Source organism: Takifugu rubripes, chromosome 15 (assembly GCF_901000725.2).
Source record: "Takifugu rubripes chromosome 15, fTakRub1.2, whole genome shotgun sequence".
Taxonomy (NCBI): domain Eukaryota; kingdom Metazoa; phylum Chordata; class Actinopteri; order Tetraodontiformes; family Tetraodontidae; genus Takifugu; species Takifugu rubripes.
In genome coordinates this window covers 11,582,712-11,607,578 of record NC_042299.1, presented here as the reverse complement: position 1 = coordinate 11,607,578, position 24,867 = coordinate 11,582,712, and the positions used below count along the sequence as shown (strand labels likewise).

General features: G+C 44.4%; 1 protein-coding gene across 4 annotated transcripts in view; it reads left to right on the top strand.

Moving 5' to 3' along the window:
* nlgn2b (neuroligin 2b) overlaps nt 1-24,410 on the top strand; it is a 40,747-nt gene extending 16,337 nt beyond the window's left edge. Inside the window, exons 1-8 of one of the 4 annotated variants that reach the window (XM_029847834.1) lie at nt 2,198-2,272; nt 2,697-2,747; nt 7,836-7,985; nt 16,689-16,874; nt 18,394-18,659; nt 18,751-18,904; nt 19,794-20,160; nt 20,334-24,410. In XM_029847834.1, coding sequence (XP_029703694.1) covers nt 2,218-2,272; nt 2,697-2,747; nt 7,836-7,985; nt 16,689-16,874; nt 18,394-18,659; nt 18,751-18,904; nt 19,794-20,160; nt 20,334-21,264 — 2,160 coding nt within the window. In that variant the 5' untranslated portion in view covers nt 2,198-2,217 and the 3' untranslated portion in view covers nt 21,265-24,410. Of the gene's footprint in view, nt 1-2,197; nt 2,273-2,696; nt 2,748-7,835; nt 7,986-16,688; nt 16,875-18,393; nt 18,660-18,750; nt 18,905-19,793; nt 20,161-20,333 lie in introns of those variants that run through there. The other 3 variants (XM_029847832.1, XM_029847833.1, NM_001173492.1) reach the window with 3 other exon arrangements.
* The last annotated feature ends 457 nt before the right edge of the window (nt 24,411-24,867 follow it).

Sequence of the window (24,867 nt, the reverse complement as noted above, 5' to 3'; positions counted from 1 at the left end):
CCTCCATGTAGCCCGCTGCCGCTTCAAAATAAAGTCCGGAGAAACACAATCTAACACTTCTCCTGGCTGTGTGGTCAGACTTAAGCACAGTTCCACTGTGCTCCTGAGCCAAGAGTGTAAAATCATTCAGGTTTATGGCTGTGAGAGCAGCCATTTACTGTGCTCTTTATTAAAAACCATATTTCAGGAGGCAGGGCGTTGGAGGAGAGGATGCAGCAGTAAAAGAGTGAGACAGCAGAATAGAACCACACGTGTCGGGAGATGCTGCCTGGACGAAGGACGATGAATCTAAGCCGTGTCTGACACCTTGTCAAGCAGACAAGCCACCGTAGACATGACATACTGCAGCTTCATCTTGTTTAATGCGCTGAGGAAATACAGAGGGACCGCAGACAGCTTGCGCCGCGCTCACTGGCTCACTGAACCGAAATGAAGCGCTGCTGACTGAGAGATGGAGATGCACAGGTCAAACAGTGCTAGGACAATCCATGAAGAGCGGCGCTGCGTAGGCTACCGGGTTTCACTGATCACTGATCCTTCACGTCGTGTGATGCTCACCCTATGGGCATTATACACCAAGGCAGAGGAGATTGATGACTTTTAACCCTGAAATGTTCTCTTGGGTGATTCTTTCATATGTAATCCTTTGTATTTGTTTTTTTTTTAGCTTAGTCACATTGCTAATAATATTAGTTTCTGGACAAACGGTCCCTCAATGTTACATGTACATGTTTGTGCTGCGGTCCAAAGACTGTGCGCACCAAATATGGTCTTCCATTTGCTACACTTTAGTCAGAGTCTCTGAGGTTGTGATGGCCTTTAATTTTTTATCGTCATGTTTTAGCCTCTCCTAGGCTTGTTTCCTTTTTTACGATATATGTTCAGCTCAGTCATCCGTGCTGACTTCTTGACGTACACTTTGGTGTTATGAGTCTCTGGTTCTGGTTGCCTCTGGACATGCCCTCCATATGAAGGTTTAACTTTTTGGTCCAACTGCTCTGAGTGTTCCAGTCCACATTAAATGATAAATAAAGACTACAGCTCATCTACAGGTTGGTTTTGACTGTATTCAACTAATCTGTCAGTTAATATAACCACGTTAGAACATTAACGTTGCCAAGATGCAGCCATCAACATGACTACAGACAACACTGAATGAGTCTGTGTTCTCTTAGAAACTGGGATACAACTTTACTGCTTTTGATAGTGTTAAAGGTTTCTCAGAGAGATGCAGTAGTCAGGCATAAGTGTGTGCATGTATGCTGGTGTGTGTGCAGGCCTGTCCACAAATATCAGTTAGCTATATCTTCCAAAAACGAATGAAATCATCAATTCTCCATTAAGCGTTGAGGTGTGGTTTCAGAGTGGTGCTAAGTACTGTGGAAGTGCTGACCAGACACCGGATTAATGTGCTGTTTTCCATTACTGGCCACTCTAATTGTTTGCTCTGTAGCCCAGTCCCAACCACTGTACCATCTCTGTCCGCGGCAGGAAGCACTGTCTGGATCAGGCGTCTGAGCGGGTACTCATATGCACCAAAATACGTTCAGCATCGATCTTATTTCCACTTAGAAGATAAACATTTCGTATGAGGAAGCCATTTTCATATTAAGAGATGGGAGAAAACTCTGCCGGCATCCGGTGGTGCCTTGTCTCTCCTCTGTGGCCATTTGGTCGTCTGATCTACTGCTGTCCTACGGAGTGATAGAAGCGCGTCAGCATCATGCTGGCAGGTTGATGAATCCCTTGGCAACCAAATGTAGACTTTTTTTTAATGTATAAGAGGCTGAGCTCTCCATTAGTTTGCAGAAAGCGTTCAGCAGGGTGTCTATAAGGAGGATGACGACAGTTGAAAAGGGCATTGTTAGCATGCTCTGTGTGGCACACGGACGTGTAATGCATGAACGTGACCGTGTTTTAATGGCTTCCCGCTCGTGTGTGGACAATGACTGAGAATGCCAGAAGACAGCCTGGTAATTGTGGACTGATGGAACGCTCCTCTGACAGAAGCCAAGAGAAAAAAAAATAATGGATTCCCTATTGGTTAAGATGTTACTGAGACCGGGCCGGTGTGTTAGTGATAAATGCTGGTTACTGGCCACGTCCGAAAGAGACTTTAACTGCCTGTTAAAGTCCGTCTCCTCTGCAATTTTGCTCAGATGGATGCTGTCACGCCGACTTCACAGGTGGAACAAAACGAAATAACGAAAACCAAAGATGCCGATGACTAACATGGCGTTAACCCGAGGACACATTGATCCGCTGGATGAAGGTCTCGGTCTCACTGCTTTATCTCTGCATGTTGTAGGACTGATAATTGTGACACTTTTTCCTGACCGAAGAGTGATGGCTTGATCCTGCTGATTGATTTTTCTTCACAGAGCAGCGGTGTGTCATGACTGATTGGGAGAGGGGTCGAGGAGAGGTGGCCCCTCGGGTCATATATGTGGCAGTGCATCACTAAATCCTCAGTAGTTAAAACAGACGAGTTTTGGGGGCGCGCATGTGTGAGAGTTTGGGTGTGTATGTGTGTAATCCTTGTCAATATTTGCTGTACACAGCCACTGAATCAAAGACAAAGTCTGATCTTTTGCTGTTTTTCCCTCTTCTAATCTCTCTGTGTTCCCTGCAAATGGAATCCAATTTGAATTTTGTCTTTTGTCTCTCCAACCCCCCCAACCCGCCCTCCTCCCCAGGTCCGCTGACAAAAAAACAAGAGTCTACAATGAACCGACCAAAGGATGAAGGTATTTTAATTGCAAACCATTTTTCCCCCCCTGATCATGCTCTGCTCTACTTTTCAAATTCTGTGGGGCTTGTGTTTATATCTGTGTGTGATCATCTACTAAGCTGCTTTCTGAACTCATTACATGTTAATAGCATCTTTCTCCTGAGCACAGACTCAAATCATTCTTCCTGACTCTGCCTGGATCTACATTAGGCTCTCATCCCCTCACCGATTGATCAATGTTAGACCAATTGTCCCACTCCATTAGTTCCTGCCTTTTTTTTATCAGCACGTATAGTCTGTCTTCATATTTTTATAATGTGGAGATGTTCTCATTACTGTTTACTGACATCGCTCAAATCTGTGTTGGTGTGCATGAGATATGAAAACGTGCGCAGTTGGTGTGTGTTCCGATGCATTTGCAAGCCTGAGCCTCGATATAGGTGCTATTTTGCGACTATGTGTGTGGCTTTTATATTTTAGGCTGGGGGGCACTCACTTGTATTTGTGTATCGAATTCTCTTTCCCTCGCTTTTCTAATTACCTCGGTTTAAAAAGAGACAGATGTAGCTAATCCAATTGTGTGGTTTCTTAACGGTGAAGACAGGAGGAAGGATTCACGCAGGATTACCTGGAAGAGGAGCGGAATGATAGAATCGAGATGAAAGGAAAAGAAAAGCCGAGCGCCGTCAGAGCACAGGGGAGGGCAACGAGGGGGAAAAGTAGGGGAAAATAGTCCTAATGAAGACGAGTGCATGATGAAATGACATTTAGAGAGAGTTGATAGAGAGAGGGAGGTGTAGAAAAAAAGGACATTGTGAGTGTGGATGAGTAGCAGACTGATGGAGCTTGACATTTATGTGGACAGCTGATGGAGCTGGACAGGATCGGCCAGGCTGAATTTCTGATATAATTGCCCAGGTATGGATCGGAGACTGAGGGTTCCCAGATAAAAAAAATACTCCCATCAGCATCTTGATCCTCTGAAAATCATTTGTGAGGAGCTGCGAGATATTTCTCTGACTTCCATGTGCTCCAATATTGATTCTTGTATCAGTCTGGTCATACAAAAGACAGGTGCTGCAAAATAAGACATTACTCTGACAACAATCGAAGGCTAGTTTCAGAAGATGGTGTGAATCAAGTGTTTGGGGGAGGGAGGGGTGACAAAGCGCTCCTTGTTGATCCATAGGCCTCAGACATGGGCTGAGGGAGCTGCACCCCATGACCCTGCACGCCTGTTCATGCTAGTGATTGTGCTAAACCTCACCCTGCTGCTGCCACGGTTCTCTTTTCTTTTTGTTGTTTTAAATGGGTGAGAGAAAAATGTGTTCTGTCTTTTCATTGGCTAATGTGACAAATAATGAAATCTTAAATCCCATAATATCAAATAAATATTGGTTTGTCCTTAATACGCATTTATCTACAGCTTAAAGAATAGGTTCTGCTATAGTTCTTGGGTAAAAATGGTGAACCATGTAAGTGCTAAAGATTAAAATCGGCTTTAGGAGCATGATCATTATGTCAAAACAAGTTATATAAAGGTTTAAGTGACTCAAGAAGAGGCTGTCTGGAAATGTCTGAAAATTCTACTTAACTTGCTGATAATTTTTTGTTTTTTAAAGAGAAGACAGAAACTGAAAAGTAGCAGAAACTCCTATATTTACCATGCTCTGAATAAGTAATCTGTTCTGATGTGGAATAAGAATTCTGTCAAATTTGAGGGCATTGTGGATTTTAAATGTTGTCAGTAAGTGCTATGCTAAATGGATGCAACACAGCTAATTATTCTTTTATGCTTACTTTGCTTTTGTCATTAAATCCTGTTCACACTGGACGGAAATCCCAGGTTGTGCTAGATTTGTGCAGGTCTGTTCAGCAGTCTGAAAGGATTGTAACGCCATTTGGGCGAGGGTCAAGTGTCCTTCAATTTGCAGCTTGCCTCACCTGCAATATAAAAGGTGTCCCCCCGTCGTTCCACTAAATTATCCAATGACGTTGATGGGCCTCTCTGACGTGTTCTGGTTTTGGAAGCTCTGGAGCTGTGAGAGCTGTTCACTCAGATCTCGAAAGAGAGCAGAGTTTTGGTCCACTCCCAGAAGATCAGTCTTCCCGTTGATCTCCCCGAGACCGATCTGTGAAGGGCGAAGATTGGCAAGATCTTGCGCACTGGCAACATCACGAGATTGGCGAGCCGCTCAGCCTCGTGGAGAAGAAGAGATTCGCCTGCAGATTTTGAGAAGAGTGCAGGACACAATTATTTATGACATCATTGCTGGCCTGTTGAAATTACAAATTAATATACAGCTACGCTGCACTGGTAAACCCCCTGAGCATCTCCAGCCCGCTTGTTGCACCAGCAACGCCCTCGTGGCCTCAGCTGCGTCGTCAGCGCAGTTTTGCACGTTGTTTTTTTCACATTGAAAAAGTCCCACCACCCACCACTGACTACAAATGTTACAAGATGACACTGTTGCCCAATAATGACAGTGTAGTCGGTTTATTTACTTCAGGAAATGTAGAAATGTAGTTTGGATGAAGATGAAGCTGATACCCCGGCAGGAACTTCAGACACAGACACATTAATTGCAAACCAAATTTTATTGTCAAGTTTTCTTTTTCAGAAGTTAATCCAAAGCTTTCTTCACTTTATACACCATAAGGCTTAACATGACACGACACAAGTGTTATAGGTCGGGTTAGATTGAAAAACAACAAACAATAAAAGAAGAAGATACTCAAATCACAGTATCCAATAGATAATGCAGCATGATAGTGTAGCCCTACATCCTAAAGTATTCTGGTTTGAGCTCCCATGGGGCCACTATTTATCTGCAGAATATGCACCTTTTCTATGTGGATAAAGTTCTCCTGACTTCTTGAGTCATCACCTCATCGTGTTCCTTCTTGGTATTACCTGCCTAACTATTATGCATCAGAAATCTTACAAGCTAGTCCTGCTTTGTAGGACTTTCTCAGCTTAATGTAACCTTCATTAGAATTCCATGTCCCTGCCAGTGCTGGGATGTGGCCAATTCACTGTTGGACAGAGGGGTTGAGGACCATCCTGACAGAGATCTCACTGTTCATTTAGGCCCGTCAGGTTTGTACCGCTTTCTCCCCTGCCACCTGGTCCAACTCTGTGTCCAACACTTCTCATTGTCCCACTGTACACAACATATGGCGACGTTGATCTTCCACCTATAGTGGCCTGGTGCCTGGCTCAGAATTGGACACCTATAAGTTTAAATACAGTGTAACTGTGGCTGGCACAGATGCCCTTTAACTGAGTTCCAGGTGGCCCCGTCCTTGTCAGGGTAAGTGTTGAAGTCCCCCCCAAGAGAACCGCGCAGTCAGGGCCCACTTTCTGAGGTAGGTGAAGGGAGGGGACCCCTTGCTTTCACAAGGATAAACTCCAACAAAGAAGGAGCGAACTGTTAGTAAGCTTACATGAGCTCTGTGCCTTCCACCAGGTGCAATCTAGGTGATCCAGAACCCAATCTGTGTGCCGAGGCAAGATCAAGTTGGTTGCATTTAGCCGGTATGTCTCAGCCTCCGGCACAAGCTCGGGTTGCTTCCCTACCAAAGACGTGACCTTGAATAGTCCGATGTCTTACCACACATTAGTATTAAACACGATTCCCTCAGTAATCTCTGTACAGCTGTGAAACAGCCATTCTAAATGACCAAAATACTGATTCGGCCCAGCAAATGGCAGCCATGCCTTTGCCAAAGTGTCTTTTCTTTCAGGATTTTATTTATGGTGTGAATGTTCCTGCAATGGGGCTGGTAACAGCCGACTGATGTCACTCCTATATACTGTCCTGATAACTTGTTTACATATCCTTTGGGAAATCAGCTGTAGTTCAGACTACGCCAGAGCAGGGACGGTAAGAAAAGCACATCAGAGAGGACAGCCTTATTAATATTTTTAGCTGGGTCTGTCTGTGTCGTCTGTGTGTGTGTTTGTGTGTGTGCGTGTGTGTGTGTCATTTATTTGCGTTCACTTTTGTGAGAGGCATGCAAGATTGTGAGTGACGCACCCAAGTGCATATATAACCTGAGATTCAGGTGGTGATGCAGACGGGTGTGCAAATACGTGACTGGAATTTGTTACCAAGGCAACAGGCATTCAGTGAATCGGTGCAATGGGATGGCTGGTGCAGTTCTATTAGCGAGAAGCAGTTTCCATAGCGACTCAACATCGCAGCTGCCTATGCAAGAGTTTGTGTGTGTGTGTGTGTGTGTGTGTGTGTGTGAGTGAATACGGTGTGAATTGGAGGGTTCATTAGCGTACCTCACCATTTTTGCTGTGCTCTGTAATGTTTCCTTTTTCTTTATCTTTGCCATTGTATTCTTTGGTTTAAGTCCCATATGCCTCCATCAGTTGTTCCGCTGCACTATTTTCATGTCTTTCCCCCTTATTCTTCCCCCTTTATCTGCCTCTCTTCCCTCCCCCTCACTCTTTTCTCCTATCTGGCTCTCTGTCTCTGAGTGCTGAAGCTCATCAGGGTAAACAGATGCCGTGGCTGTTATTTATGTTTCCACTTGGTCTGGCTTTCATACAAATTATCCACAGGCCCTGCACAGTGCAGAGGCTTGGTCTAAATGGGACGCACTGGCAGCTCTCTCTGCCTTATCCTCGCTCACACACTTAGACCATACCACAGATGCTGCATGGGGAGGGGAAGCACAGAGACAGCAATAACGGAGGGCATCAGAACTGGCTGCACCATTTGCTCTGCACACGGAGGTGAACAATTGGGGAAGGCACCACTGCGCTGATTTGGGGAGGGGAGAGACATCAGAGACTGAGCAAAAAAAAACCAAAAACCTTTGCTTCTGAAGTATCTTTCAGAGGAAATTTCTGGATCTTTAAAGGCAGCGTCAGTCTAAATCTAAATGCTGGTTTGAATGGGGGTTATGGCACTTGTAGCTCAGGTAAAATTAATGAAGAGCTCAATAACTTTGATGACTAGTGGATATGATCATTTGGAAATAAAAGAACTGACACGTTTCCCAACATGAGTTCCATACAACATGGGTTTTACAATGTTTCACTGTGAACATTAAAGCAACAAATTGCCATTGTGTGTGTGCGTTCCAGATATTCGGGATCGCCGCAAGAAACCAGTGATGCTTTTCATCCATGGCGGCTCTTTCATGGAGGGCTCAGGGAACATGTTTGACGGGGGCGTCCTTGCAGCCTACGGAAATGTCATCGTGGTCACCATGAACTATCGGCTCGGTGTGCTCGGTAAGTTTGGCGCACCTGCACCGTTTAGTTGCGCTATTAGACTCCATGGTTCTCAGAAGAGAAGAACAAAGCTCCTGCTTGTCCATATCTGTGTTTCACTGTCTGAAGTTGTGTCGTCCAAACTAATATCTCAGGGGACATGAATATCAAATTCGCCCCATCCCCACCGGTGGGGAGAATACTGTCAAAATGATCTTTGAGGTTCTGACGGGCCGCAGCAACACATCTCAGGTGATTACAGCGATGCTGACATCTTACACCAGGGAGAACTAGTGAGAGGAAAAGTGCAGGTGGCGAGAACGGGACAGAGAGGGACAAATGGTGACAATCTCAAAGGAAATGCTGACAAAGTCACACCGATTCTGAATGGGATGGGAGATCTGAAAATAGACCCGTTTGTAGGTTTTCATATCTGCGAAAACATGTTAGGGTGGTTGTTTGCGGAGCTTCTGCGTGTTTACCATCTAAATCTGGGGAAATCCCGTCGCTTTTTGTGAATATGCAGTCAAATCTGTTAGTCAGTCTCCAACAACTACCCACAGCCTGAACCATCATGGCGTAACATTCCAACCGTTGAGGAGTAAAATGAATGCTGGGAATATTTGGGCCTTCAGACAGTGAAACTGCAGGTCTTGTTGGTGCCTTGTCTGCAAACACTGTCTGCGTCCCAGGACCTTCAGGGCATTCATAGCAGATGGTTAATAACAATAAAGAATTCACTGTTTATAACAGAGTTTCTATAGCATGAGTCTTCACACAACAAGAGCAATCACTCAAAAGGATTTTCAGTCTTTTTTTTACTGATGTCACCTGTTTGTTGTCATTACAGCGCATCATGTTTATTTCTCTACATGTCAAAAATGAAACCCCCCCCCCCAAAAAACGCAGCGATATGTGACTCACCAAAGCTCTGATCCACCACTGACCGGTCTGTGATGTTGGCAGAGATTCAGCCACCAAAAACCAAGCTGTCATGTGTGTCTGTTGATTTCAGTGTATATTTGGTTTAAAGGGTATTCTGTTTGTCCATTCTGTTGGAGATTTGCAGTGTGTGCCCCTGTATGTGTGTACCCTTGTGCTGCTGGATGACGCCGGAGTCGTGCTATTTACATTCGCCTTCATCTTTTCGGAGGTGTTTGCACACAGATCTGTGGCTGTCATTGCGGTTGCCAGGTTGAGTAATCAGATCTTGTTTATTGCATCACGCCTGTTTCAACATATCAGAATAATGATAAACAGAGAAATGGGAGTAGTTTAGGATGGCATCCAAGAGCTGCAGTGAGTATTAGCAGAGGGTAACATGATCCAGACTGTTATTGACAGTGCCAATAGAGAGGTACAGGGACAAGGACAAACAGAGTGTTAGCTGGACCTGTAGCTTTGTCCTGCTCCATTTCTGCTCGTGTGTGGTCTTTTTTTTCCCTCTCCACAGCTGCCATACAAACGATGCACCTGAGCCAGGCCTTTAAAGGGATTTATGGAATTCTCTGTCAAATCGCAAGATATTTTTAACACTCGTTTAAAGTGCGCCCATGCGTTGCACATCACAACAGGGAAACTCCCCACGTAGAAAGTGCCTATAAGCTGAGGAAGAAGGCGATCCGGCTGGGTGATTATGAGGAATGACGCAGTGTCCTCAATTCCTTGAACAATGTTGGGAATTTTGACATGTGGGTGAGTGTGCTGGCTCTCCGTCTAAATAGGTTACATGTGCTAAACCATTAATCCTCCTGTGTTTGTATGTTTACAAAAAACATAAGCGAGCATAATGTCAAATGTACACAGTTCTGGTTTGTATGCGCATATGTGCGCTACTTGGTTGCGTGCCTTGAGTAAAATATATATATGAATAATGCACCAGCCATCTCAATTTTTAATAGTGCCCCTCTCCAACACAGAGTGTGAATTAGAGTGAAAAATGCAAGCATACTATCTTTTAATACGTTTATATTCTAATCTTTAATATTACCCAGCAGCTACACGTAACAGCTTCGTTTCAGCCGAACTCCTGCACCTTTAAGAGACCGATGGGGAGTCGATAATAAGGCAAAAGAGAGATAGAACAGGAATAAAGACTGACGAGCCTGGGGAGAATCATACAAAGACATGGAGGGAGGAGGAAACAGAAGGGGGAGATGGGAGCAGTCTAAAAATAAACCATCCGAAATGCCTTTTTTTTTTCTCGATCTGCACTGATGCTAAGTATTCATTCAAATAAGTGGTCCTGCGGTGTGACCACGGCACCATATGGTTTGAGGCCTCCTTCTTTCACACACTCCCATGACACACATCCTTTTCCAGTAAAATGATACACTTTCTGTACATTTCTCATTAATTCATCATCTGCTATGTCACTTGGAGAAAGATGGATGAAGGAGTGGGAAGATGTCTGCTGCACACGGCCGGGCTGAGAGATTGGTGACATTGGAGATTTCATCCTGACACTTCGCTCACCTTTTCCTTCCTCCCTCCTGCTCCCAGCCTTGTGAGCCTTCTGACTTGTGTTGCACAGCCATCTGTTCAGACTAATTAACTAATTAACTAATTAATGAACTCAGAGGAAAGGCCCACCATCTTTGAGACCTGCGACATTTTTCACCATGGATGAAATGCTGCGGATCACAAGGCTTCTCCTCTTTCCACTGAAGTTTGTCTTCTTCTCTCTGCCGCTGTAATAACAACAGTGCAGCTTTGACACTGAATTAGACCTTAAAATTCCTCCATTCAGTCTGGTTTAGTGCGCAAAAATGTTGCCAGTGGGTTTCCTTGTAATATATGCGTGTGTGTTTCACGGTTTCACGTGACTCACGGATGGAAATGTGAATAAATAAACAAATGAAAATATTTTCCTGATGATCATTTTCAACCGAGTCACATCAGATGGAATTTGCTTGGCAATGGTCATCATTTAATAATGAAGGCAACAACTCCCACCAGCCCACACTGCTTGCATCTTTTATTTTGTTTTGATTGAGGGCGCCGTGGTGACGGAATTTACAAACCGTGTGTTTAACACAGCTCAGTCGGGTTTGGCTCATGAGGCTTCAAATTTTTCAACAGTTCAAAGCAAACTTATTTTGTCAGAGCAGTTAGGTCATGTGTAAAGACCCAAATAAATCAATACTGCTGCTCTATTATTAGCTCTGTTTTGTCTCAGTTGCTGCTAAATTCAGAATGTTTCCAAGCTAATGGCTAATGAAAACACAAAGGGGAGTAAATCTGGGCCTCATCATTGAAAATGGGGCAATAAAAAGAGTGTAACAGACCCAAAACACTGAATATGATTCCTACAACAACAGGAAGGTAAAGACACTCTAGCTAAAGATAATTTATTCAAATTAACTGCATCTTTTAAAGCTGAGGTTGTTTTTTTTGTTTTTTTTAATATATCCTCTTGGGAAATGTGTTGTTTGAAGCCAACCTACATTGTCGAGCAGCTTCTCAGGTGAAAACAGAAGGTTGACATCAACGCAGCGGCCAGATAGTGATTTTATGAAGAAAGTGCTCACACTCTTTGTTGTATGTCGGGATCGATTCTATATTTTATACTGGTTGAAATCGTTATATGTTTCCCAAAATAACAGTCGGGAAATAATATCAGCGGTGAAAAAAAGCAGAACTCATTCTTGATGCTTCGGGTTGCTGTTCCTCTAAAGCTCTTTTCTCAGTGCTAAATGAAAAGGATTAAGGATCATCAACTGGTGTCAGATTTCCATCTAAAATCCGACTCGGGAAGATTACGAAAGACGGTAAATGGAGACTGCGTTACATGCAGCAGATGCTTTTATTCCCTGTATTTCCTGACCGTATCGAATATAAAGAGTAGATAGAGTCACGGCCGGTGAAACAGTAGGAAACGTTGCTCAAAAGATAAGACAGAGTAAGGCACCATCAACAATGTCAAGTAGCTTCGGCACTTCTGCATATTCAGAACTGTCGCCCACCCCTCCATCGGTGAAGCTGGAAGGAGTGACTCTTGGTTTTTAGCGGACTATCCCTTTAAGATATTTCGTCACCTACTTGCAAATGGCTCCAACAACAAACAAGCCTTTGATGATGACATGCAGCCGAGCCATTAAAATTCCACACAGGAAGTAAACAGGAACACACCATTTTCATTTCCCCTCGTCGTGTTCTTGGGTCATTTCTCGATCTCAGCTGACAGAAGAGTCTGACCCGTCTCTTGATTTTTAAGTGCTTTGAGTTGATTCTTTCCTTCCTTTTTGTCGTTGTGTCATTTGAATTGCTCTTCAAATTAGCAGGTAAACCGAGCTCTGAATGGAGCTTTTAGGGTTAAAGTTATGTGGGATGAGTCAGTCCCACTGGAGGCCTGTGTGCCTTGGTCTAAAATGACATTAGTTCAGCGGGAAAAAGGGCAACCGCGATGTAATTTCATTTCTGGATCTACTTGACGTGAAGACTGATGCATCAGTGGAGTGAAGCTGCCAGCAGAGAAAATCTCTGATAGTGCAGGAATGATGATTTTACCCAGAAACATACAAACTGCAAACAGTCAGACATGTTCCGTTTTGTCTGCACAGAAACGGGGATTTGCTTCGTCTCTGTGGATGAAAAGGTTAGATCTTCTCCCTGCTTGTTGACGTCCCTAATCATCCCGCACGTGACATCACAGAGAGATTACGCAACATTCCTTCTCTATATTGTTTGTCACTGTGCTGTAATTTGGGATCTGACCGTAGCTTTGGGCAATATTTAGTTTAATACCCATCTTAGGTCCGATTTGTTTTGTTCTCCCCCCCCCCCCCCCCCCCCCCCCCACCCCTCTCTTCCTTGCTTATTCCTCTCCGTGCACAGAAACATGTGCAGTGACCCTCTGCAGTCATTCTGCTCGGTCTTAAAAATGACTCTGCAGACGCGTGTCCACATCTCAGTCAGATGACTGACCATTCTCTGGATCTGTGAGTCAGTCAGGCTTTGGCTGAGAAGGTCGGAAGTCATTTTGGAAAAGTGGATTTTGCTTGTCTTAAAAGTACAACCACAGTGGACGGCTAATGTAGCTTTATGTTATTAAGAGATAATGACTTTTGCTGTGACTCATCTCATCAGGGTAAAGACAGAGCGAGGGCTGCACGCGTTCAGATGCAGTCTTAAAAGTACGTTTATACGGCTTTTTAACAAACATGCCGCATGCGGTGGGTAACTGGGGTCTTCGTGTCACTCTGTGAGGTCTGTTTAGAACTGAAATTAAGAATCAGCAGCTCACGCTTGTCATTCATCCATCACGGTGTCTTCAGCCTCTATCTTTACCTAAAGGTTGATGACTCTCCTCGCAGTTCGGTGGCCATTACCTAAAGCAAGTGTTGAATATACATGAATTCTGTCTGGTAAAGTGCTGCGGTCAGCGCTAAAGTCCGGAGGAAGCCCAGCTCAGCAGATGTGTGTGTCTGGGGAGGGGGGGGTTCTATCAAAAAGGAAGCTCACTGAACGAGAAAAAGAGATGGAACTGGTTTGAATTATCTTCAGTGGTCAAAGACAAATCCCGTTTCCTCCCATCGTGCTGCGCTCGCGGATGCTCCTTCCTGCAGGAGGTGCTAGCTCGCTCTGGCCGCTAGTCCAGGCACTCGGCTGTTTGCTGCTGCGTGCCTACTTGAATGCGTCTCCACGCCAGTCTTTTCGTGAGTGTCAGTCCATTTTGCTTCGCCTGGAGCTCTGGACAGTTGCCAGGCAACTGTGGAAGTCTGCTCAGTACTCAGCAGGGGCCACCACGGAGCAGACGCGTCCACCTGTTTGTGGGTTTGATAAGAATCACAGGTTAGTCGTATCAGAAGAAAAAAGTCAGTCAGCGGCTGCAATAATGCAGTGATGATACACAATAACGACTTAATTTCAGCCTCAGTTTAGCTTCAAGGAAAATATAACAAGTGGAAAGAAAGCGTAGACTTTTATTTCAGTGTTAGACTCCACTCTGAGTCATAAAGTAATTAGATTTGAACATAATTCATGATCCATCCAATAATAAAGGCTACAACATGGGAGCAGCTGTGGTTTGTAGTAATTGTGTAATATTCTTATATCACCGTTTGATCAACTGGGGCTTTTTCATCTTTATCTCAGGGGAAGATTAGTTTTTAAAGACCTGGTCATCATTTTAAGGTACTTTCACACCAGGATAGTCAGGGGGACGTAGTGTCGACTGGGCAGACTGAGTACCACATCCAGGTCACTGCATCTTTGGCCCAACATGAAAACATTTAGTTTGCAGTGTTTTCACACACACACACCCCCTCCCCCCTCCCCCCGTGAATGTCCAGACCTGGACTCATGTGTTGAACGCATTAAAATCCTAAATCGAAAAAAAATGACCCCAAAAAAATGCTAAAATTGTTGGTAAAATCCTATCCGTCGTTTCACGCACACCTCTGGTCAGGTGTTGAGGTCACATTCATGCCACAAACATGGACCCGGCTGGACCCAGGTGCAGCGAACGCAGCATGTTTACCACACGGATTTCTATTTTCAGCCATAGAAAGTCTTTGATCAAAACTCAGGAAAAGCTCAAATGAGAAATTAATTCAGCTGGGCGAACAAATCCAGAGAGGGTGAGGATGAACGGAACAAAAAAGAACCAAGAAATGCCTGAAAACAACACGGAAGAAGTATAGCAAAAAGGAATTGAGCGCAGTAGGATACAGGCAAAACACAGATGCAAGACACCTGAGGAAAACCAAATTAAAAATAGCAGTCCGTGACAGGTGTTCGGCAGAGCGAGGACAGCGAGGAGTGTGGGGAGAATGGGTCACAGTAATTGGCTCTGAGTGGCCATCTTAGCGGCCTCGTCATCAGCATCATCGCCGCCGCTACAGTGACCACCACCTCTAGCATCACGTGCATTATTTCCAGCAGCGCAGAAACTTGATTTGCTGGGAAACGCACGTGAATCTGCTGATGGTTCCATCTTGTGGTCTCAATGCTGTGTTTTATGTGTCCCATTCATGACATCATACATCATCACTGCAGCGAATTACCGCGACAACAGGACCGTGTGCATAAAACCGTATACAGAACTAGTGTTTGTTCTAATGTCATGCATTGTAACATGATTAATGTGCAATCTTATCTCCTCCCTAGTACAATATTTGAATTGTTATTTCAATAAAAAAAATGCTAATATACTGTAAAAGCCTATAACACATTTGCACCTGGTGTCTGCAGTCAGTAGCTCAGTCTTCAAAACAGCATTCATAATACTGTTATGTTCACACACACAAACACACACACACACACACACACACACACACACACACGTGTGAATGGAAACTTGGCAACTTCACAAAACTTGCTAAAACATGGTGCTATTGCTTGCATGTGGGCTTTTCTTCCCCCTGACTAATTGAAAATGGTTCCACAGGACTGACGGGAAACATTGTTCTTCACGTTATCTGGTCACATGACAGGCCAGGATGCCAGCGTATGTCAGCCCAGGCAGAGACAGAGGTCTTTCTGAGGCTCATTAGAGAACAACAATGCAACAAGCATTTGTAAAGACAATGAGACAAATGGACGTGGCTGTTTCCAACCTGCAGCAATCATTTGTTGGGGATGTCTGCATCATAATAACGGGAAGGGGGGGTTCATCAGTTCATCATACTACCTTTTCCTGCAATACGTCCTGGCAAGTAGAGAATTGTGCATGGAAATGCATAAATACATTAGAATGATCACGTGTCTGAGATATTTCAGTCACACTGAGTGCTGTGGAAAAGGAGTCTCCGCTCATCTAGAGATCCTCGGTTCAATCGTGCGCCCTTGTGGTCAAGTGTCCTTGAGCATGATACTGAAACCAGATGTGTTTTGTGTTGCACTTATACAGTAGTTAAACAGCAAGATGGTGCTGGCTCAATGATCCAAATGTATGCCTTCCTGCTTTGAGCTACAGTACACTCATTCAGAGATGTAGCCCACATGTGTTTTAAATGACATAATATGGAAATGGAGAAAAATGCACCAATCATCATTGCTGCTGAGGTCGAGACAATCTGAGGAAGACAATGTGAGGCAGTCTGATCAAAGAGAAGTGGGCAAAATGAACCATGCTGCTGCCACTTGAGTGCAATAGCCTCCATGTAGCCTAGCATCGCATAGCTTCCTCATAGCGTCACACATGCTGAAGTGCCTCCACAGTCTCCCCGGGTCCATCTTCTACCTCATCACCCAAGTGCATGCTGGGCCATCAACCTTTCCACAATCATCAGGGGTTGTCAAACTGTAAAAATAAAAACACAAGTCTGTAGTTCAGTAGATCTTGAAGCTTGTTTGAGACAGTGACTCACAATGGGAATGCTGCTAGACTACAGAGCTTAGCTGCTACACATTAGCCTCCCTTAGCTAATTTTTCCAGTTATTAAAGTCTTTCTGCCTTTGAGACGATTTGTTCACTTTATTTTTTCCTGTTGTGGGTGTGGAACTACTGCATAAATGTGTCCTAGAAGTAGCTGAAACATGCCTTCTGTTGCTCTCCTCTCTCTGCTGACAAGTTCTCTTATCTGCGTGGGTATTAGAATTTAGTAATTTGGCCAGTTTTCTGTATAAAACCTCCTCAGCTGCGCTGCTTTGGGTTCTGACGATAAAGGGGAAAATCAGCACGCAATTATGCTATGCCCCTGTTGCTGAATATCTTTTCTGCTCATGTATTTACCAAAGAAATAATGCCTTTTCTTTCCTTTGCTCTGATTTGCCCTGCAGGGTTTCTGAGCACAGGGGACCAGTCTGCTAAAGGGAACTACGGCTTGTTAGACCAGATCCAGGCTCTGCGCTGGCTGAAAGAAAACATTGGCCACTTTGGAGGGGACCCAGAGAGAATCACCATCTTTGGCTCGGGAGCCGGCGCCGCCTGCGTGAACCTTCTCATCCTCTCCCACCACTCAGAGGGTAACGTGGCTGTCACATTGGCTTGTTTGAAGGACAATAACATTTCGTAATGGGAGTAGCGTGTTTTAAAAGAACACGTCAAATAGCATCCCCGAGCTAAGTGAGTCAGCCACCCATCACATCTCCAGAGTGCAATTTCAAACTCTTTTTTTTCCAAGTTAAACCAATTTGATAAGGCAGAGATGTGTCCTTCTAAACTGTCTTGAGTTTGTGTATTTGATATTTAAATGTCCCAGACAGTGTTTAGGAATCTTCACGTCACAATGTTCCAGATACAAACCCATCTTTCACTTCAAAATATTCACCTTTGATTTAAGCTGATCTTATTTTAGTGCTAGAAACATTGCACGTTAAGCATGACGTGGTTCACTGATTTAATCTTCTGTACAGTTTAGCTGGCATGTTGTTTTATCCTTTCGTTTGTCATTTTCGCCTCCACAGTTTTCAACAAGTATTATTGTTATTGTCATAAATGCATTTTATTTCTTTTTGTTTTATGCTAACCATCGCCAGATGTTTGATCTCTAATGCTTATAGAGTTCAGAGGGGCATTTTCAGCTTTACTAAAAAAGTGAGATTATGTTTCTACCCCTGATGTTTACGCTGACCACCTGGTGTTTTTTGAAACTACCCTTCCATCAAAGTAGCTGAGTACTCTTGTCCTAGTCAGGATTTTTCTGCTTTTTGTTTGTTTTGTTTTTTTTGCATATATTAATGCAAATATGTACTATTTCATGTCCAAACCTCTGACTAAAGGGCCAATCTTAGAGTTGGAGGCATATGGGGGAGTAAATGCAGATAGAAAAACGGCAACAATGTTTTCTAGTTTGTTGCTGCAGGAATATATTTAGAGCAAATCAAATATGACCACATATGTATAAAAACCATCTAGTCCATTTTGAAGTCAAGTATATCCACAAGGGGCAGTCAAAGTTTTGTGTGTGTGTGTGTGCGTGTGTGTGTGTGTGTGTGCGTGCATGGAGAAGAAGAGATGAGATGGAGTGGAGCTGCAGTCGAGAGGCTCCTTAATTGATTTCACAGGGAGCAGAGCGGGGGAGGGGCGCATGCAGAATATGTGGGGGGGCTTAATTATTAATGACAGAATCTGCAGATAAAACAGAGGGGCTGCAAGCCGCTTTACATAACAGTGCAGCGGCGCAACAGGGCGAGCGGCTTTCTGTCTCTCCTTCCCGTCTCCCTTGCTGTCTGACATGGTCGTCAGAGCCCGCTGATGTCTCAGACAGTCGGCCGCCACCGATTCCCTTTTTTTTTTCTGCATAATGGGAAAACTTCATTTTCCTACACTAATGCTCCTAAAGATTTCCTCATATATTCTTCATCTGCCCTCGTATGTAATATTCGCCTCATGCTCCTCCTCACGCATGCATTATTAAAGTCTCTCTTAAGGCTCCTCGATCGGCAAGAAAAAGTGTGTCAGAGTGAAAAAGCTGTGCTGCACTGAGAAAATGAGAATGTGCTTTTACCTTCTAAAGCTAATATACAATGTCTGCTCCTGTAGGCCTGTTTCAGAGGGCCATCGCTCAGAGTGGATCAGCCCTCTCCAGCTGGGCGGTCAACTACCAGCCGGTGATGTACACCAAGATCTTGGCAAAGAAGGTGGGCTGCTCCCTGGGGGACATGGCTGAGCTGGTGGAATGCCTGAGGAGGAAGACGTTCCGGGAACTAGTGGACCAGGATATCCAGCCAGCACGCTACCACATTGCGTTTGGGCCTGTGGTCGATGGAGACGTGGTCCCCGATGACCCAGAGATCCTCATGCAGCAGGTTTGGACTCTTCTCTGCACCGTATCAAAGGCGAGGTTTGTCGGTGTCTCCATAGTAATTCTGTTTTTTCTGCATTCTGTTGTCTCACCAGGGCGAGTTCCTGAACTATGACATGCTGCTGGGTGTCAACCAAGGAGAGGGGCTGAAGTTTGTGGACGACAGTGAGGGAGAAGATGGAATATCAGCAGCCTCATTTGACTACACCATCTCCAACTTTGTGGACAACTTGTATGGATATCCCGATGGTCAGATTCTTTCACTTTCTTACAAAAAATGCTGATATGTGGATACGCTGATTGAGAAATAAGTCCAATAATCAAACTGAAATGCTTAAAGTGAGAAGCACCATTAACAATAATGATGAGGGTGTATTGTGGGGAGTAGTTTTATGTGCTAAATTTATATATTTTTATTTTTTTCATAAATAGAAATATCTCTACATTTATTTAGGAAAAAGCCAGATTCAAGGGAAACGCAGTAACAATAATACAGGACAGGAATAGGTAGGTTCAGAGTCAAAAGCGGTCTTAGGACACAGCCTTTAGTGCACTAAATGAATAAATCAAACTCAAATTACATCTGTAGTATTTCTCCTGTCACCAAACTGCCCTCTGCTGCCCTCAGAGGCTGTTTCCATTCCCAGCTGCAGCCTTGTTTAAGCTGTAAAGTCCAATTGAACTCAGCCCTGCTGCAGCATGGACTCCCTCTGTGGTACAAGGTCACAATCCTGGCAAATTTCTGTCAGCTCCACTGCTAGCCACGCTAACAGTCTCTGTTGCTACAACCAAGGTTAATTACAAAAATCAGACATGTCAGAGCATTTTGTGTTTGCCCCAGTGTGCAAACATGCCCGCTGAATTAGTTAATGGATATCAGGTTTCTTTTGACGTATCACCTCTAACATATCTACCTTTTAGTTTGTAATGTTTGACAGTCATAGAGCTAGTGAGAAAACTTCATAGTCTTGTATACAATAAAGCAATAAAATGTGATTTTCAAGTTTATATTTGACTTTTGAGTTGCTAAGTGCTACTTTCTCAAAAAAAAAAAAAAGGACAATCATATGTTAGCAAGGCTGCTAAAAGAAATAAGCCTATGGCACACATGCTAACATTAGCTTTTGTTTCTTGTAAGCTAAAGATATCCTAAGGGAGACCATCAAGTTCATGTATACTGACTGGGCCGATCGGGACAACAGTGACATGCGTAGGAAGACCCTCCTGGCTCTGTTCACGGACCACCAGTGGGTGGCCCCGGCTGTGGCCACCGCCAAACTGCACGCTGAGTTCCAGTCTCCAGTCTTTTTCTACACCTTCCACCACCACTGCCAGACCGAGGCCAGGCCGGAATGGGCAGACGCAGCCCACGGTGATGAGATCCCCTATGTGTTCGGGATCCCCATGATGGGAGCCACCGAACTTTTTCCTTGTAACTTCTCCAAAAATGATGTCATGCTCAGTGCTGTGGTCATGACCTACTGGACCAACTTTGCAAAAACAGGGTCAGTGGAACACAAAGTGTTGTTATATGTCAGGATGTGTGTATAAAGCCAGAAATTAGATGCATTTATTGGAGTGGCATATTTGGCTTCTCTAAAACCCAGTAATCCAAACACCTAAAAACAACTGTTGCAATAATTGGTCGACTTGATGATCCTCCTTTTCTCTCCCGCAGGGATCCCAATCTACCAGTTCCTCAGGACACCACGTTCATTCACACTAAGCCCAACCGCTTCGAGGAGGTCATCTGGACAAAGTTCAGCTCCAAAGATAAGCAGTATTTGCATATTGGCCTGAAGCCTCGCGTGCGAGACAACTACCGGGCCAACAAGGTCGCCTTCTGGCTGGAGCTTGTGCCGCATCTCCACGGCCTCCACAAAGTCATCAGCCCCATCACCACTAACCTGCCGCCTGTAGGCACCAACCGCTGGAAGGGTCAACAAACCCCCGGCACCCGCCCAACACGCAACCCTGTGATCTCCACCTATCCGCCCGATCCCGAGCCCGAAGATTCGGAAAGACCCACCTACTTACCGTTCCCCAGGAAAACCAGGGACTACTCTACCGAGCTGAGTGTGACAGTAGCCGTCGGTGCCTCACTTCTTTTCTTGAATGTGCTCGCGTTTGCTGCGCTTTACTACAAACGCGATAAGCGCCACGAACTCATGCAGAGGCGCCACCGCCGACTGTCCCCGCAGCGTGGCACCACGATGGGCATGGGAGTAGGAATGGGAGTGGTCGGGGCGCCCCCGCACAATGACCTGGCACTGAGTCAGGAGGAGGAGCTGATGTCGCTGCAGATAAAGCAGCAGAGGGTGGAGCTAGAGCACGGCACGCCCCTCCCGTCCCGCGGCGTCCACGGGGACCTGGAGCCTCTGCGGCCTCCCGTGTGCCCACCCGACTACACGCTGGCCCTGCGGCGGGCGCCGGAGGACGTGCCACTGATGACGGCCAACACCATCACCATGATCCCCAGCACCATTAGCGGCATGCAGTCGCTCCACCCTTTCAACACTTACCCTCCTGTCCCCACCCCGTCCACCACGCCAGTCCCCAGCCACAGTAACAATGCCCTGCCTCACCAACACTCCACCACCCGCGTATAGGACCGGGCACAAAGTCCTCCATCCATACACACACACCGCTCATCTTTGTCTTTTGTCGTTTAGAGCTGCAGTTTGTAAGATTTGCAGGAGTGACTTACCTCTAAAACAAGTCCAGGAGGAGCTGTCACTGGTCCCCACCCTCTCCAGCTTTTAGCTCGTCTCTCCGTCCATCTCTCTCTCTCTCTTCATCATAGATATCCATTCATCCTTTTGTGTGTAGCTTCTATATTATTGCATCAGTGCAAATCCACGTTTGACACGGAAGACGTGCGTCCGTATTCACGCACTTTGCGGCAAAAGACAAGGGAGCAGCTTTGGTGGACATATGCACGGACAAGCTGGCTCGAATAAAGCGGCGATGTCTTAAACTTACAAATTGCAGCTTTAAAAAGGCCCAATCTGGAAGTGAGAACCCCGCCACCCTCCATTTACGTCCCAGCAGCTGCTTCTGTGTCACATCAGGCAGATTTTTCTTTAATGGAAAGTCTGTTCGCAGACCCTGGACACGCGGAGACAAACTCTTTATCAGTCTAGAGTGGGGATTTTTTTTCTGCTGTTTATATCTGTTTTCAATAGCGGCGAGGTCATGGAACATCCCGCCTTCTTTTTTTTTTACAGATGTATAAAAATGCTGCTTGGAAACATTTCCAGATTGGGGCGATACAGGAATTCATGCTTCATCTGTGGGATGCAACCTGGAATCCAGGCTGCCCATCAGAAGCCGTCCATCATCGACTATATTTGTTTAGGTGTCATTATCTCCGGCCGTGAGCTCCACCCCAGCACTCAGCAGCGCCTCATCCTTTCCCTCTCTACATCTTGTAGCTCTATTCCTTCAAACCATTCTCGCCATGCGTTTGACTTCTGTCCTCTTCCAATCACTTCTAGGCTCTCTGTTCATTTTGGAGTCTTTTATACAAAAGAATCACACACGCAAACACACACACACACACAAATGTAAATGATGTATTATTAATAAATAGGATATGAATGAAAAAAAAGATATTCTGATATCTCGTTTTTACCAGCATTCTTGGTGCCAAGTACTGTGATAAAGTTCCTCTCTCGCTGGCGTCCAGCGGAGCGCCTGCAGAGGTCCAACTTGACTGTCAAAGATTTACCATCATAAAAAAGTGCCAAGCTCGTCACGTTTCTGTTCTGGTCCACACCCTCCTTCTCTTTCTTTGCACCAACGTTGCACTGTGGTCGCTCTCTTTCTAAAAGGGAACTCTGATTTAACGCGTCCTCATTTAAAAGGAAAAAAAAAAGGTTTAATTGCGTCATCGCTGTCTGGGATATTTGCATGTTTTTGTTTGTTTTGTTGGTAAAGAGTGTGGATATAAAAGTCATCTCGACGCGTTGCTGTGGTATTTTTGTTGATTCTTTTGTTTGTTTTTTTCGATTTTTTACACCGGCTGCACTTTGTGGTACTTCAAACAGGTGTTAAAGTATAAAGAGATGAATATTGTTTAAACCTATAACAAAGAGTAAATATTTCCTCTTTTTTTAATTTCCTAACACTAAGGCTGTGCCACAAACCTTCTTCTGAAGACTGATAAAAGCCTTGCTTTCTTTGCTCTGTTTATCTTTTGCCGTCAGTGTATCTCAAACTCGCCTGCACTTTTTCTTTGAGTCAAGGAAAAAAAAAAACCAACGAAAGGTCCGTGACTGACATCGACCACGTGTTTCAAGTGTTTGAAGACTGCCTAACAGTTTTCGCCTGCTCTTTTCACATTCCGTGACCCCCTTCCCTCCCCACGCCTCCGTCTGCTGAGGATAAGTGTAATTACGATGGGTTCAGAGTAGAGGAAGCTTAATACGCGTGTTTCACACCTCTCGCACAAGTGAACACAGAGACGGGTCACACTGAACGGTTCTGGATCATAGTTTAAAAAAACAGCAACAGGACAATACTGGACAACTGACCAAACGGCTGATTGGCTGCGCACCGACGTGTTGGTGCACCGAGGATCCATTGGAAACTCCAGGAGTGCAGGATCCCTCCTGCAGGATCCGTTTGTAAACTGGACTGTTCCTCAAACTGGACTGGAGTCAGCTGCCGAGGTCTAAACAGGAGGATTAAAACATTTTCAAAAAAAAACAACAACACCTGAAAACTGTACATTTTTTTAAATGTGGGAGAGCAAACTGGCATTTGTAAATATTATGTTTGTCGTTTTGTTTGATTGACCGGCTGGATCTTTTCATTGTGACGGCAGGTGCAAGTTTAGATGACTTATGTGATTTATCACCCACGCTATATGTTTCAATTCCCCATTATTTCCTGTATCCAAAAGCTAACAGACATGACTTCTAAACACACAAGTGGATGCTCACAGCTTGGCCTATTTTGTGGTCTTACGGCTCTCTAAAGCAGACTGCAGGGGGACGGCGTTTGTTTGAAACAGGTCTTTTTGATTAGAAAGCAGAGGAACTGTCGCAGGAGGCAAATTATGAAAGGGAAGATGTTTCACAGGATTTTCAAAACCAAACCAAGATTCAGAGGAATTTTACTTGTGATGATGTTGAGTTTTTATCGTTTGTGCCTCACGTTGTCTCGAGCATTGTTATACAGTAAAAACTGCAAGCAGAAGGTTGTGGAATCCTTTTTCAGATTCTCACATTTGTTTGTTTTAATGCCTTTTGCATTCTAGTCCTCAGTTTTTGCATTTTGTTCCTCATACTATATTTACCCCAATATCATTGACCCAGGAATCATTATTATTATTATTATTATTATTATTATTGACAGCCAACAGATAATGGAAGCACACTCACTAAAGTTACATGTTTACAGGTTCGATGTTGGCTTCAAACATGGTAAAATAAGAAAAAAAATATATATCTAGGTCATTTTCTCATATGTGTGTGTGTCTATGTACACACACACACACACACACACACACACAGATATCTTACATTTATTGATGGAATGAAGAAGTGAAGTGAAGGCTTGCACCTGTTTGTTTCATTTAGTCTGATTCAGCAACTTGCTTAAAGCTCAAGATACTGTGAGAGGGTTTAATGACCAGAATTGTTGAAAGAATTTAATATTTCTATTTCAAATAGAGGCTATTACACACTGTATGTTGTGTATCTGAACTGGAAAACATTAAAAAAAAAAAAAACATTTTTAAACAAAAGTGTTGCATTTTCTGTCACACTGTCAGAGGGGCGTCATCAACTGCGTTGTGGCGTTTTACCGCTAGAGGGCAGAATTTCATCAACATTTCAGTGTATTGACAGAACATATAGATTTACTCATATAGTTATAGACCCTAAGGAACATATAGATTTACTTTACTGTAAATGAGCTAATATTATTCCCTGCTTGCTCATAAAGATTAGACATCCTGACAATAAGTGCCTGTTTGTTTTGCTGAACAATGTTTGTCAGCATTGTTTTAAGATTCAGTGATGATGAAGAGCTTGAATGACCGTTTTGCACACGTCCCTGCAATTGCGTTGTTTTTTTTTTAATCGTCTTCATGTGTGTTTGCTCACTAATTATACATGGAAAAACTTCTGCACCCTGTTGACATACAATAACCACATTTCCTCCATAGGGGGCAGTGTGGAGGCTAACGGCATAAAAGGAGCTGC